General features: G+C 39.4%; 1 protein-coding gene across 8 annotated transcripts in view; it reads left to right on the top strand.

The window, feature by feature from the left end:
* Ralgapa1 (Ral GTPase activating protein catalytic subunit alpha 1) overlaps positions 1 to 14,263 on the top strand; it is a 271,828-nt gene that overhangs the window by 50,351 nt on the left and 207,214 nt on the right. For all 8 annotated transcript variants that reach the window (XM_045155394.1, XM_045155393.1, XM_045155389.1 and 5 more), the window contains exons 7-10: positions 3,808 to 3,923; positions 8,492 to 8,630; positions 10,319 to 10,527; positions 13,893 to 14,132. In XM_045155394.1, coding sequence (XP_045011329.1) covers positions 3,808 to 3,923; positions 8,492 to 8,630; positions 10,319 to 10,527; positions 13,893 to 14,132 — 704 coding nt within the window. The remainder of the gene's footprint in view (positions 1 to 3,807; positions 3,924 to 8,491; positions 8,631 to 10,318; positions 10,528 to 13,892; positions 14,133 to 14,263) is intronic.

The raw sequence follows: 14,263 nt of genomic DNA, 5'->3' as shown, positions 1-14,263 counted from the left end.
ACAAATAAAAATACGGTTTTTTAAAAAGAAGGCAGAGGGAATAGGTGTGGATAAAGTAAACATGAGCAGGGGAGAGCCTTTATTGTGGCTTCATGGGAGGGAACAAACTTACCAGGTAAAGTAAATTAAAGATTAGATACTATAAGTAATTTCAGTGAATTCTGGTATACAAAGGTTGTCTCTTTGTCAAGTACCTGGTTCTGATGTGTTTGGGAAAAAGAAATAGTGGCTTTGAATCTGACTTTGGAAGTGGGGATGTGTACCCAAGATTGATTGGTTGCATATGAAAATAACTATTACAGTCTAGCCATTTACTATCTTTAGGAATTGGCTAGTCCTGGGAGGGACATTCTCTTTAGTTTGCAAAGACCCAGATGTCAAAGCATCCAAACATATGGTTAATACAGACTGTTTTGCATCATGTTGCTTCCTTGTATTTTGTGCGTTTTTTCTTTTTTTTCTCTTTTTTTTTTTAAATTTATTTATTTATTTATTTGAGAGTGACAGACACAGAGAGAAAGACAGATAGAGGGAGAGAGAGAGAATGGGCGCGCCAGGGCTTCCAGCCTCTGCAAACGAACTCCAGACGCGTGCACCCCTTGTGCATCTGGCTAACGTGGGACCTGGGGAACCGAGCCTTGAACTGGGGTCCTTAGGCTTCACAGGCAAGCGCTTAACCGCTAAGCCATCTCTCCAGCCCTTCTCTTTTTTTTAAACAGGGTCTCCTGTGTCTCAGGCTGGCCTCAAACTCCTTGTATAGTTGAGGATAACCTTGAACTCCTGATCCTCTTGCCTCCACTTCCCAAGTGCTGGGATTACAGATGTGTAATACCACTCCTGTAATTTACCTTTAAATTTTACTTCTTATGTATCAACTTGTATCCTGTAGTTAATTTAAACATACATGAAAATACAAGTGTGTTTTATGTTTTGGAGTAGATGACTGTAAAGAGGTTACATATAAATAGATTAAAAAAAAATAAAGCCTAAAAAGTATTTTTATTTTAAATATCATGTATAATTTTAGAAGTGTTATTATTTATTTTTATTTTTGTTTATTTATTTGAGAGCGACAAACAGAGAGAGAAAGAGGCAGAGAGAGAGAGGAGAGTGGGCGTGCCAGGGCTTCCAGCCACTGCAAACGAACTCCAGATGCGTGTGCCCCCTTGTGCATCTGGCTAACGTGGGTCCTGGGGAATCGAGTCTTGAACTGGGGTCCTTAGACTTCACAGGCAAGCGCTTAACCGCTAAGCCACCTCTCCAGCCCCTAGAAGTGTTATTTTTATTTTAGAAATGCTTGTAAATAGAGAGAGAAAGAGAGAGAGAGAGAGAGAGAGATAGGGAGTGATGGAGAGAATGAGAATGGGCATGCCAAGGCCTCTTGTTGCTGCAAACAAACACCAGATGCATGCACCACTTTGTGATCTGGTTTTAGTGGGTATTGGGGATTCGAACCTGGGCTATCAGGCTTGCAAGCAAGCACCTTAACTACTAAGCCACCTCTCTAGCTGTTCACTGATGTTTTATAAGTACTCTTTAAAAAAATTATTTACTTATTTATTTCAGAGAGAGAGAGAGAGAGCATGTGTGGCTTGTGCACACCAGGATTTCTAGCCACTGCAAACAATTCCAGACACATGCACCACCTAGTGCACTTGTTTCTATGTGGGTACTTGGGAATCAAACCCGGATACTTAGGGTTTGCAGGCAAGCTCCTTAATCATTGAGCCATTTCTTCAGCCCAATACTTATGCTTCTGGATCAGCGTAGGTTTCGTTTTAGGCCCCCCCCGCTCCTCCCCCCCCCGTGTGTGTGTGTGTGTGTGTGTGTGTGTGTGTGTGTTCTTTGGGTTTTAAAGGTAAGGTCTTGCTGTAGCCCAGACTGACCTGGAATGTACTACGTAGTATCAGAGTGGCCTCAAACTCATTGCAATCCTCCTACCTTTGCCTCTTTAGTGTTGGGATTAAAGGCTTGCACCGCCACACCCTCCTCCTCTGTTTTTGAGACAGGATCTCACTCTAGCCCAGGTTAACATGGAACTCTGTACCCAGACTGGGTTTGAACTAATAACAATCCTCCTATGTCAGCTTCCCAAGTGCTGGGATTAAAGGCTTGTCCCTGTTTTTAAAATTATTTATTTATTTATTTATAGATATTTATTTGTAGGAAAGAGAGAGAAAAAGAGACAGATATAGACAAAGAGAAGGGGCATGCCAGGGCCTCTAGCCACTGCAAGTGAACTCCAGATGCATGCACCACTTTGTGCATCTGGCTGTACATGGGTACTGGGAAATCAAACCCAGGTCCTTAAGTTTTGCAGGCAATGCCTTAATCACTGAGCAACTTCTCTAGCCCGTTGTTCCCATTTTTATAGTCCCCCCCACCCCCTGCACTGAAGTAGGGTCTTGCTTTAGCCCATGCTGACTTGGAATTCACTGTGTTGACTTGGTCTTGAGCTCACAGTTATCCTCCTACTTCTGCCTCCCAAGTAATGGGATTAAAGGTGTGAACTACCATGCCTGGCCATCCCTTTCCTTCCTCTTCCCCTTTCTTTAATAAGTCTTGCTTTTTATTTTGTAGGGCATGGAAAATAAGGAGTTTTCCCTACAGAGAAGTGTGAGGGTTTAAGAAGGAATTTTATAGCTTCACAAAATGAAACACTAGTAAGATTCTATGGGGACAGTGGTCCAGGAAATCCAGGTATAGACAATAAAAGCTGAAAGTTGAATTTTCAGAGAATAAGGTGGGTTTTTTTTTTGTTTGTTTGTTTGTTTTATTTTTCAAGGTAGGGTTTTGCCTGTAGCCCATGCTGACCTGAAATTTACTATATAGTCTCAGGCTGGCCTGGAACACACAGCAATCCTCCTACTTCAGCATCCATAGTGCTGGGATTAAAGGCGTGCGCCATCATGCCTGTCAAGAATAAGTTTTTTAAAGTCAGTGTTAGAAATAACATACTATGCATTATCTAAGAATTGAAACATAACTCTGTTGTTCTGTGCTTGCTTACTTGGCTAGTATTTACTTGAGGTAGGGTTCAAGACCACTGCATACTGATTTGTGCTACTTAGGAAGTAGATAAGTTAGCTTCTTATGAGTTGATTTTCTTTCTTTGGCATTTGTACTACTGAATCTTTGGAATATCTGAAAAGTAAAAAAAATCATGCAAGTTTCTTATAATAGTTGTGATTTTATTGAATATTCATGTTATTGCTAATGTTTCTTCTACTGTGGCATTTTGTGATGGATATCCTAATGGGATTTTAAATGATCTGTACTTCTTTAGTGAGAAATGCTTTTAATCACTACCTAGTTCATCACTCCTGTGTCACATTCTCCCAATCAAAGATTCACAAAACAACTGGTATTAAAGCTTATGGTCATTATGGGCTATCAGATTTTCTTCCACATTCAATCGTTAGAAAGTTTTCAAGTAGGGCTGGAGAGATGGCTTAGCGGTTAAGCGCTTGCCTGTGAAGCCTAAGGACTCCGGTTCGAGGCTCGGTTCCCCAGGTCCCACGTTAGCCAGATGCACAAGGGGGCGCACGCGTCTGGAGTTCATTTGCAGAGGCTGGAAGCCCTGGCGCGCCCATTATCTCTCTCTCCCTCTATCTGTCTTTCTCTCTGTGTCTGTTGCTCTCAAATAAATAAATAAATTAAAAAAAAAAACAAAAAACTGTACTTTTAAATTAAAAAAAAAAAAAGAAAGTTTTCAAGTAGCTTTCATTGTGTATATGTTTTATTGGGCCTTGTTTTTATAGTATTACATTTTTTTTCTGATTATACTATTCTTTGGTCTTTTGGTAGCTCAAGTAACTATAGAGGAAATCACTCCTCTTGTTCCCCCACAATCAGGAGATAAAGGACAAGAAGATCTCACAAGCTATTTTCTTGAAGCACTTTTAAAATACATAGTAATTCAGGTATGTGTTATCTTCGTTGATACTTGTGGGTAATTTCCCCTGCTTTTACCATTATTCTACTATAGTAGATATTGCTTATTTTCTTGAAGAAGTGACAAATTTTTACTTTTGAAACTTCATGTGCCAAGTGTGGTGGTGTATGCCTTTAGTCCCAGCACTAGGGAGGCAGAGGTAGGAATATTGTCATGAGTTTAAGGCCACCCTGAGACTGCATAGTGAATTCCTTGTCAGTCTGGGCTAGAGCGAGACCCTACCTGGGTTGAAGGGAGGAGAAAGAAAGAAAATACATGTTACTGCTGAGTGAGGTGGCCCACACCTTTAATCCTAGCACTCTGGAGGTAGAAGTAGGAAGATTGCTATGAGTTCAAGGCCACCCTGGGACTACAGAGTGAGTTCCAGGTCAGTCTGGTCTAGAGTGAGACCTTACTTCAAAAAGCAACAACAACAAAAAAGCAAAGCTTGTGCTAGAGAGATGCCTTAGCAGTTAAGGTGCTTGCTTGCGAAGCCAAAGGACCCAGGTTTGATTCCCCAGGGCCCATGTAAGCCAGATGCACAAGGTGGCACATGCATCTGGAGTTTGTTTGCAGCAGCTGGAGGGCCTGGTACACAATCTCTCTCTGCCTCTTTCTTACTCTCTCAAATAAATAAAGTTTTTTTTTTAATTTAAATTTTTGTTTGTTTGTTTGTTTATTTATTTATTTATTTGTGAGCCACAGACAAAGAGTGAGAGAGAGAACGGGCATGCTAGGGCTCCCAGCCACTGCAAACGAACTCCAGACACATGCACCTCCTTGTGCATCTGGCTAATGTGGGTCCTTAGGCTTCACAGGCAAGCGCTTAACCACTAAGCCATCTCTCCAGCCCTAAATAAAGTTTTTTAAAAGCAAAGCTTGCCACAATGGATGTGGCAGCTACGTGTAATCTCAACAGGAGGAAAGTAGAGATAGGGAATCCTGGGGCAAGTTGGCTAACTAGATTAGCTGATGGGTAAAATGTGTGCTCAAGTGAGAGACCCTGCCTCAGTAAAAATACAGAGTGAGGGCTGGAGGAATGGCTTAGCAGTTAAGGCGCTTACCTGTAAAGCCAAAGGACCCAGGTTTGATTCCCCAGGACCCACGTAAGCCAGATGCGCATGGTGGCGCATGCATCTGGAGTTCGTTTGCAGTGGCTGGAGGCCCTGGTGTGCCAGTTCTCTTATCTGCCTCTCTTTCTCAAATTAAATAAATAAAATATTAAAAAAAAAAAACAAAGTGAGAAAGATACCTGATGTTGACCTGTGGCCTACACCCCCCCACCTCAAAAAATAAGGGTTAAAAAAGTTAGTAATTGTTTCGTTTAGGGATCAGTCTGTCAAGATGTAACAGTGAGAAGGTGGGCTATAAGATAGGAATCAGGAAAAAGTATTTCACACTTAAACCTGTTTATAATTTTGTAATTGTCAAGAATATGTATTTTATAAGGCAACCTATTCATCTCTAGATCTGAAATGTGGATGTCCTTATTGATGAAAATATATTTAGCACATATACTTTTTTTTTTTGTTTTTTTTGTGGTAGAGTTTCACTCTAGCTCAGGCTGACCTGGAATTCACTATGTAGTCTCAGGGTGGCCTTGAACTCATGGTGGTCCTCCTATCTCTGCCTCCCAAGTGCTGGGATTAAAGGCGTGCACCACCATGCCTGGCTTACATACACATTTTTTTTTCATGTCTAAATATATATATATATATTTTTTTTCTCTATTTTTATTAACATTTTCCATGATTATAAAAAGTATCCCATGGTAATACCCCCCCACTTTCCCCTTTAAAATTCCATTCTCCATCATATCCCCTCCCCATCTCAGTCACTCTCTTTTATTCTGATGTCATGATCTTTTCCTCCTCTTATGATGGTCTTGTGTAGGTAGTGTCAGGCACTGTGAGGTCATGGATATCCAGGCCATTTTATGTCTGGAGGGAGCATGTTGTAAGGAGTCCTACTCTTCCTTTGGCTCTTACATTCTTTCTGCCACCTCTTCTGCCTTAGACCCTGAGCCTTGGAAGGACATACACATTTTTTTAAATAACCACTCCAAACATAAAAATTCTTTATGCTTCAAAAAAACATTAGAATGTTAATTTAGATCTTGTGCCAGAATACAGGGGTTTGAATCCTGATTCCACACCTTAATAGTTCAACTTTTGGCCGTCCCTAACTTAGCCATTCTGTACATGTATTTCCTAATTTGTAAAATAGGAATGAAAATACACTGTCACTGGCTTAGTGTTTAAGGTATTTGCCTGCAAAGTCTGAGGGCCAGAGTTTGATTCCCCAGTACCCAAAGCCAGATGCATAAAGTGGCCCATGCATCTGGAATTCATTTGTAGGCGCTAGAGGCCCTGCTGTGCTCATTCTCTCTGTATCTGTCTCTCTGCTTGCAAATAAAAAACAAATGCTATGTCACGCCTTTGCTACTTGAGGCATGAATAGCACAATGGGCACAGTACACAGATGATGGGTAGTTATGACCTTCATTATTGTTAATTTTACCTTACTAAATTTTTATGTTTTGCACATTTTTTTAAAATTGCCTTACTGGCTAATTGAATAATAATTGCTGTATGATAAATTGTGACATTTGAGGTTCTCATTTATGAATTTTTCTTTTGTTTCTTTCTTTTTTTTATTTTTTTTTTTGAACATCAGGCTGGCTTAGAACTATCTGGACATCCTAGGCTGGCTTCCAATCATGATCCTCCTGCCTCAGCCTCTGCAGTGCTGTGACTACAGGTGTGCATCACCATGCCTACCTGCAATTTAATGATTTTTTTTGTTGTTTTTTTGAGGTAGGGTCTCACCCTGGTCTAGGCTGACCTGGAATTCATGATGTAGTCTCAGGGTGGCCTCGAATTCTCGGCAATCCTCCTACCTCTGCCTCCCTTAATGAATATTTTTATGTGGACATATCACACATTTAAGATAAGGAACACCTATCAGCCCTAGAAGTTTTCCTGGATCTCTTCACACTCTAGAACAAGCTAGCCTTAAACTCACAGTGATCCCCCTGCATCAACCTTTCAAGTGTTAGGATTAAAAGTGTGAGTCACGGGCTAGAGAGATGGCTTAGCGGATAAGCGCTTGCCTGTGAAGCCTAAGGACACCGGTTCAAGGCTCGATTCCCCAGGACCCATGTTAGCCAGATGCACAAGGGGGCGCACTTGTCTGGAGTTCGATTGCAGTGGCTGGAGGCCCTGGCGCGCCAACTCTCCTCTCTCTCTCTCTCTCTGCCTGTCGCTCTCAAATATATAAGTAAAAATAAACAAAACAAAAAAAAAGTGTGAGTCACCACATCTGGCAGTTTCTTATTTTAACGCACACACGTGTGTGTGTGTGTGTGTGTGTGTGTGTGTGTGGTAGTACTAGTAGTAGTAGTAGATGTGTATGTGCATACAGTGGAAATTTCTTCAAGATGATGCTGTATTCATTTTGATTTATCTTCAATATAATTCCTTACTTAATGGCAAGGCAAGGCAAGGCATCCCAGCATTATCTTGTACCTGCCTTGACTGACTGCTCTGGAGAATCCCAGATACTTGGGATACTGTGCATTCTCAGGATTGCTGTGTTGTGCTACTGGGGGTTGATGTTCCTGGATCCTCTCAGTGTCTGGAGTTAAAGTATAAACATAGGACTGGAGGGTGACATAGCAGTTAAGGTGCTTGCCTGCAGAGCCAAAGAACCTAGGTTCAATTCCCCAGTACCCATATAAAGCCAGATGCGTAAGGTAGTATTATGCATCTGTGGCTTAAGGCCCTGGAGCACCAATTCTCTTTCTCTCTCTCTCTCTCCTTCTCCTCAAATAAATAAATAAAATATTTTTTAAAAGAAAGAAAAAAAAAGGATAAACATATATACATACACACCTCTCTTCCTTCTTGACATTCATAACTTGATTGGTTTAAATACTTCAACATGGGCCTTTCCCAGGCCCCTACTTAGATGTCTTTCTCATCTTTGTGGAGTTCCATAACAGTATATTATATTATTCTGTCTCCTATCCCTCCACTACTGCTTCATAGACATTCTTCTTATACATCTCAAGCTCTAGTCCCCTCTGGGTTATGGCCGCAGCTCATCCTTTTCTTGGATACCTGCTTCCTTTACTTTCATTTTGATTATCTGTACCTGACAACACTCACTGCTCACACACTTACTTATGGCCACATATGCCTTTAGTCTATGCTTTTAACTAGAGCTATTGTCATGAATGAGTCATTTTTCACAATTTTGCAGAACATATTTTAAGTCTAAGATTTTAAAAGATACATGTAATGTATATTAAACCAATTTCAAATAATTGAATATAATCCAATATATATGCATGTATAGAAATTGGATTATGAAACCCCTCATATTGTATAATTAGCATATGTTGATAAAAATAGTCTTTTGCTGTATGTCATGATCTTCACAGTGTATATGGTTCAGTACATTACAACACTGTACAAGCTTGTTTATATCTGCTGTTAGTTATATTTAAAAGATTCTGTCTCCTGGGCTGATTCTAATTATATTGTTTATTTTTAGGTAAAAAGTTTAGAATGGAAGAACAAAGAAAATCAAGAAAGAGGATTTTCATTTTTGTTTTCACATTTTAAGAAATATTACTTGCCTTATATTTTCCCAAACATCTGCAAAGAGAACAGTTTGTATCACCCTGTACTTGGTAGGTGGTGTTCAGTGTTCTAAGAGATCACATGTAAAGGGAAAATGTGCTGCTCATGGAAAACTGACTACAGATTATTTGTATTGGTTTGTGGAGATAATATATCCATATTAGTGCTAAAAGTGAATTTAAATTAACAGAAAATTTTCATTGATCATGAAGAGGTTTCATTAAAAACTTATACTTTAGATTGATTTCTCTGACCTTTAGAGTATTTGTACTATTTATTTAATATTAATTAACTAATTAATTCACATTTGAGATGGGGGAGATCTTGCTAAGTTGACCATGCTGGCCTGGAACTTGCTATGTAGCCCAGACTGGCTTTAATTTGGAATCTTCCTGTCTCAACCTCCTGAGAGTTAGGATTATAGGTATGTACCCCATGCTTGACTTTATATTATATACCATGATTTTTTTTCTTACAACTCCTCAAAGGTTTAATCAAATAGAAATCAATTTCTAAATAATTCCATTGCTGTATGTTCTTTTGAAATCATTTCTTGTCTGAATTTTAGTGGCTTTGCCAAATTATCTGTTAAGAGTCTTGATGTGAGAACCTTGTGGACACATCTGCATTAGAAGCAGATCTCTGCCATATGCTAAAGATAAGTCTGTATGTAGAATTGTCACTTTCACAGAAAGATGTTCCTAATGCCACATTTAGGCAGGTAATAGGCTCAGACAAAATTTCATACTCTGTATGACTTCAAATTAAGTATTCCTGGATTAAGTGAAGTCAGATCTAACTATATATGATTCTGAAAGAATTTTGTTTTGTACTTAGACAAGATTCATTGAACTTTTTCTTTCCTTTTAAAAATTTTGTTTGTTTTTTGATTTTTTTGAGGTAGGGTCTCACTCTAGCTCAGGCTGACCTAAATTCACTCTTGAACTCATGGCGATCTTCTTACCTCTGCTTCCCGAGTGCTGGGATTAAAGGTGTGCACCACTGTGCTTGGCTTTAAATATTTTTTATTTTATTTATTTGGGGGGCGGTCAGCTAGAAAGAAAGAGAGAATGGGTGTACCAGCTTCAGCCATTGCAAATAAACACTTGACCCATGTGCTACCTGTGTATCTGGCTTATGTGGGTCCTGGGGAATTGAACCTTGGGTCCTTTGGTTTTGCAGGCAAATGACTTAACTGCGAAGCCATCTCCCCAACCTGAACTTTTTCTTTTGAGATAGGGTTTCACTATGTAGTGTAAACTGGCCTCAGCCTCACTGCATAGCCCAGGCTGGCCTTGAAGTCAAATTACTATTGTCTCAGCCTCCAAAATACTGGAATTATAGGCTCATTGTTCTAGGTTACATATTAACTTCTGACATTATAAAATGTTATTTTTGCTACGAATACTTGTAAAATATTTTATTTTTATTTATTTATTTGACAGAAAAAGAGAGAGAGAGAGAGAATGGGCGTACCAGGGCTTCCAGCCACTGCAGAAAAACTCCAGATGCATGCACCCCCTTGTGCATCTGGCTAATGTGGGTCCTGGGGAATCAAACCTGGTTCCTTTGTTTTTGCAGGCAAACGCCTTAACCGCTAAGCCATCTCTCCAGCCCTATTAACACTTCTAAACCAGAGCAGCATCAGAATGTTTTCTCACATGTTTAAAAGTGGAAGTTGATCTAAAGGTACTTCCTTTTTGTATTTCATGTTCTGTTTTTCATTCCTTTTGCGTAGATATCCCACAGATGAGACCAAAGCCACATTATGTCATGATAAAGAAAGATGCTGAAACCAATGAAGCAATCTATTGTACAAAGGAACCTTTCATTAAAGCTCGGGTTATTGTCATTCGTTGGCTGGTTTCTTTCTGGCTGGAGCCAAAGCCACATACAGGACCTCATATTCCTGGGATGGAGGGTGAAGTCTTGCCAAAGAATATTCAGGTAACATACAAATGAAGCAAGCTTATTAAAGTTAGAAGTGGCTCTTTAGATTTAGCTTATTAATTCTGATTGCCTTAGGTATAGAACATATTTAAATAAATATTTTTATTTTTTTATCTATTTAAGAGAGAAGAGGCAGACAGAAAGAGAGTGAGTATGACACACCAGGGTCTCTTGCTATTGCGAATGAACTCCTGATGCACTTGCCACTTTGTGCATTTGGCTTTACATGGGTACTGGGGAATTGAACCTGGCCATCAGGCTTTACAAACAAGCACCCTTACGTGCTGAGCCATCTCTCCAGCCCATACAGCACATTTAAAATAAATAATAGTGGTGATATTTTACTTATGTAAATATATTTTAAAATCCAATTTTTTGTTGCCTTTTTTTTGGAGGTAGAGTCTCACTGTAGCTCAGGCTGACCTGGAATTCACTCTGTACTCCCAGGCCAGCCTCAAACTCATGGTGATCCTCCTACTTCTGCCTCCTAAATGGTGGGATTAAAAGCATGTGCCACCATACACATGCATGCCTATAATCCATTTTTTTTTTTCTAGAGGCATGCACCACCACACCCACCTATTTAATTTTTTGTTTATTTATTTGAAAGCGACAGAGAAAGAGGCAGGAAGAGAGAGAGGTAGAGGTAGAGGTGGGGGGGGGGGGAGAGAGAGAGAGAGAGAGAGAGAGAGAGAATATGAATGAATATGAATGAATATGAATGAGTGCATCAGGACCTCCAGCCACTGTAAATTAACTTGAGATGCTTGCACCCCCTTGTGCATCTGGCTTATGTGGGTCTAGGAAATTGAACCTTGAACTAGGATCCTTAGACTTCATAGGCAAGCTCTTAGCTGCTAAGCCATGTCTCCAGCCCACCTAAATATTTTTATTTATTTGCAAGCAGAGAGAGAAAAAGGACAAACAAACAGAGAGGATAGGCCTGCTAGGGCTTCCAGCTACTTCAAACCAACTCCAGATGCATACCTCACTTTGTGTATCTGGCTTTACATGGATTCTTAGGCTTTGAGGCAAACGCCTTAACCACAGAGCCATCTCTCCAGTCCCTTAGAATCCAAATTTTTTAGTTTTAGGTTTTTTGTTTTTTTTTGAAGTAGGATCTGTCTCTAGCCCAGGATGACCTGGAATTCATTATATAGTCTCAGGGTGGCCTTGAGCTCACATCAATCCTTCTACCTCTGTGTCCCAAGTGTTGGAATTAAAGGGTGTGTACCATCATGCCATGTTTATAATCCAAATTTTAATAATAATTATAAGTATTTTTAATAGAAAATAAAGTTTGAGGTGATATAGATAATTTCAATCATATATTAGCTTTAGTGTCTAATTTATTTTAGTAGCTTAATTGTGAAGTAGTCCTCTCTTGCCCACCAAGCATACATTCCAAGATCCCTGGGATATTACTGAATTGCAGATAGTACTGACCTAGTATGCTGTACTTTTCTGTTCATGCATGTCTTTTTTTTTTTTTTTTTTTGTTTTGGTTTTTCGAGGTAGGGTCTCACTCTGGTCCAGGCTGACCTGGAATTAACTCTGTCATCTTAGGGTGGCCTTGAACTCATGGCAATCCTCCTACCTCTGCCTCCTGAGTGCTGGGATTAAAGGCGTGCATCACCATGCCTGGCTCATGTCTTTCATTGAAGTGTAATTTTTAAATTAGGCACTGTAAGAGGTTAATAATAATAATAAAATCACATTATAGTTAATAATATGGTATAATAAATGTTTTTAAACTTATGAATTGTTTGTTATTGAAATTTTCTATTTACTACTTTTGGTTCACATTTGTCTGGGTAACTAAAACCATGAAAACAAAATTGAGGATGAGAGAGAACTGCTGTATAGTAGTAATACTCGTCTGAACTGTACAAATAAATTTCTACAGGTTGGAGGAATTGCAATCAAGTGGTAGAACTGTGATGATCTTTGTAAAGTTTTCCCAGAATACAGACATAAAGTCCTATCTCCACTCCCTCCATTTTTCAACAGTCACTGACTTTAAAAATGTGATATAAAGTTACAGGGGAACTAATTTGAAATTCTGGGATTTTGAACACTTTCTTTTTTTCTTTTTTTTTTGTTCATTTTAATTTATTTATTTGAGAAAGAGAGGAAGAGGCAGAGAGAGAGAGAGAATGGGCGCATTGGGGCCTCCAGCCACTGCAAACGAACTCCAGACACGTGCGCCCCCTTGTGCACCTGGCTAATGTGGGCCTGGGGAATCAAGCCTCGAACCAGGGTCATTAGGCTTTCCAGGCAAGCGCTTAACTGCTAAGCCATCTCTCCAGTCCTTGAACACTTTCTTTCTCCTTCATGTTCTGTTTTATGTTCTTCCCTCTCATTTTGTATTTTCATCAACTTACATAGTAGTTTTATTGTTTGTATTTTCCTTTTTATTTCACTATTTAGCTTCCTAAAATTATTTTATCTATTTAAGAGAGAGAGAGAGAGAAAGGGAGGGAGGGAGGGAGGGAGGGAGAGAGAGAGAGAGAGAGAGAGAGAGGAAGCAAGTGCACGTGCAAGAGAGAGCCTAGGCGCACTAGAGCCTCTAGCTGCTACAAATGAACTCCAGACACATGTGCCACCTTGTGTATCTGGCTCTATGTGGGTACTGGGGAATGAACCTGGGTCTTTTGGTTTTGCTGGCAAGTCCTTTAACCACTAAACCAGTGCTACGCCTATCTATTATAGATGGTGGTAGTTCCTGATCCTACGTGAAAACCTGGATTGTTTTCTTTGTCTTGGTGAATACTCTTTAAATAAAATGTAGAATATAGAATTTTCTCTCAAAATTTTCAAGTTTTTTTGGTTTGCCTCAGCAAGTTAGGTAACTTAGCCTAATGTTACTGACTTATAAGTTATTTACTTACTCTTTTTAAAAAATTTATTATTATTATTTATTATTTATTTGACAGAGAAAGAGAGAGAATAGGCATGCCAGGGCCTCCAGCCACTGCAAATGAACTCCAAACACATGCGCCCCCTTGTGCATCTGGCTAGCATGGGTCCTGGGGAATTGAACCAGGGTCCTTTGGCTTTGCAGGCAGATGCCTTAACTGTTAAGCCATCTCTCCAGCCCTGTATTTTATTTATTTGAGAGAGGGAGAGAGAGAGAGAGACAGACAGACAGACAGACAGAATGGGGTTTTCTCTATCACTTAATGTTATTTGCATTTTTGCTTAATTATTCAGAATAGATTCTAAATGGAATTTTCTGTATGGGTACTAAACAGTGTTATCAGCTGCTTGTAGAATGGTTAAGGTCTGACAATATTTGCTAAAAACAGAATACTTGGTTAAATGATTACTACTATAGTCTTTCCCTTTTGTTTTTATTGCAGAGAGCAGCTGCTAGTTTGGTCTCCAGAGAAGAAAACAGAAATGATAATATTGATAAAGCAGACAGAACTACAGAACCAGAGCAGTCTCACTCCAACACAAGCACTCTGACAGAGCGAGAGCCCAGCTCATCCAGTCTCTGTAGCATTGATGAAGAGCATCTCACAGACATTGAAATTGTTCGCAGAGTGTTTTCTTCTAAAAGAAGCAATGTAAACTTTGTCACAGAGATATTTCGTCAGGTAAAATATTTCTCAGCAATTTGAAATTGCAATAAAAATTTTTGTCTTTGTTACTGAACATACTTTTAGCTATTTGAAAGTAATTCTTCATAAAGGTTCTTAAAAGTTAATTTTTAGGTCTTTTCTTTCTT

The sequence above is a fragment of the Jaculus jaculus genome, chromosome 7 (assembly GCF_020740685.1).
Source record: "Jaculus jaculus isolate mJacJac1 chromosome 7, mJacJac1.mat.Y.cur, whole genome shotgun sequence".
NCBI classification, from domain to species: domain Eukaryota; kingdom Metazoa; phylum Chordata; class Mammalia; order Rodentia; family Dipodidae; genus Jaculus; species Jaculus jaculus.
This window is presented reverse-complemented; position numbering and strand designations above follow the sequence as displayed.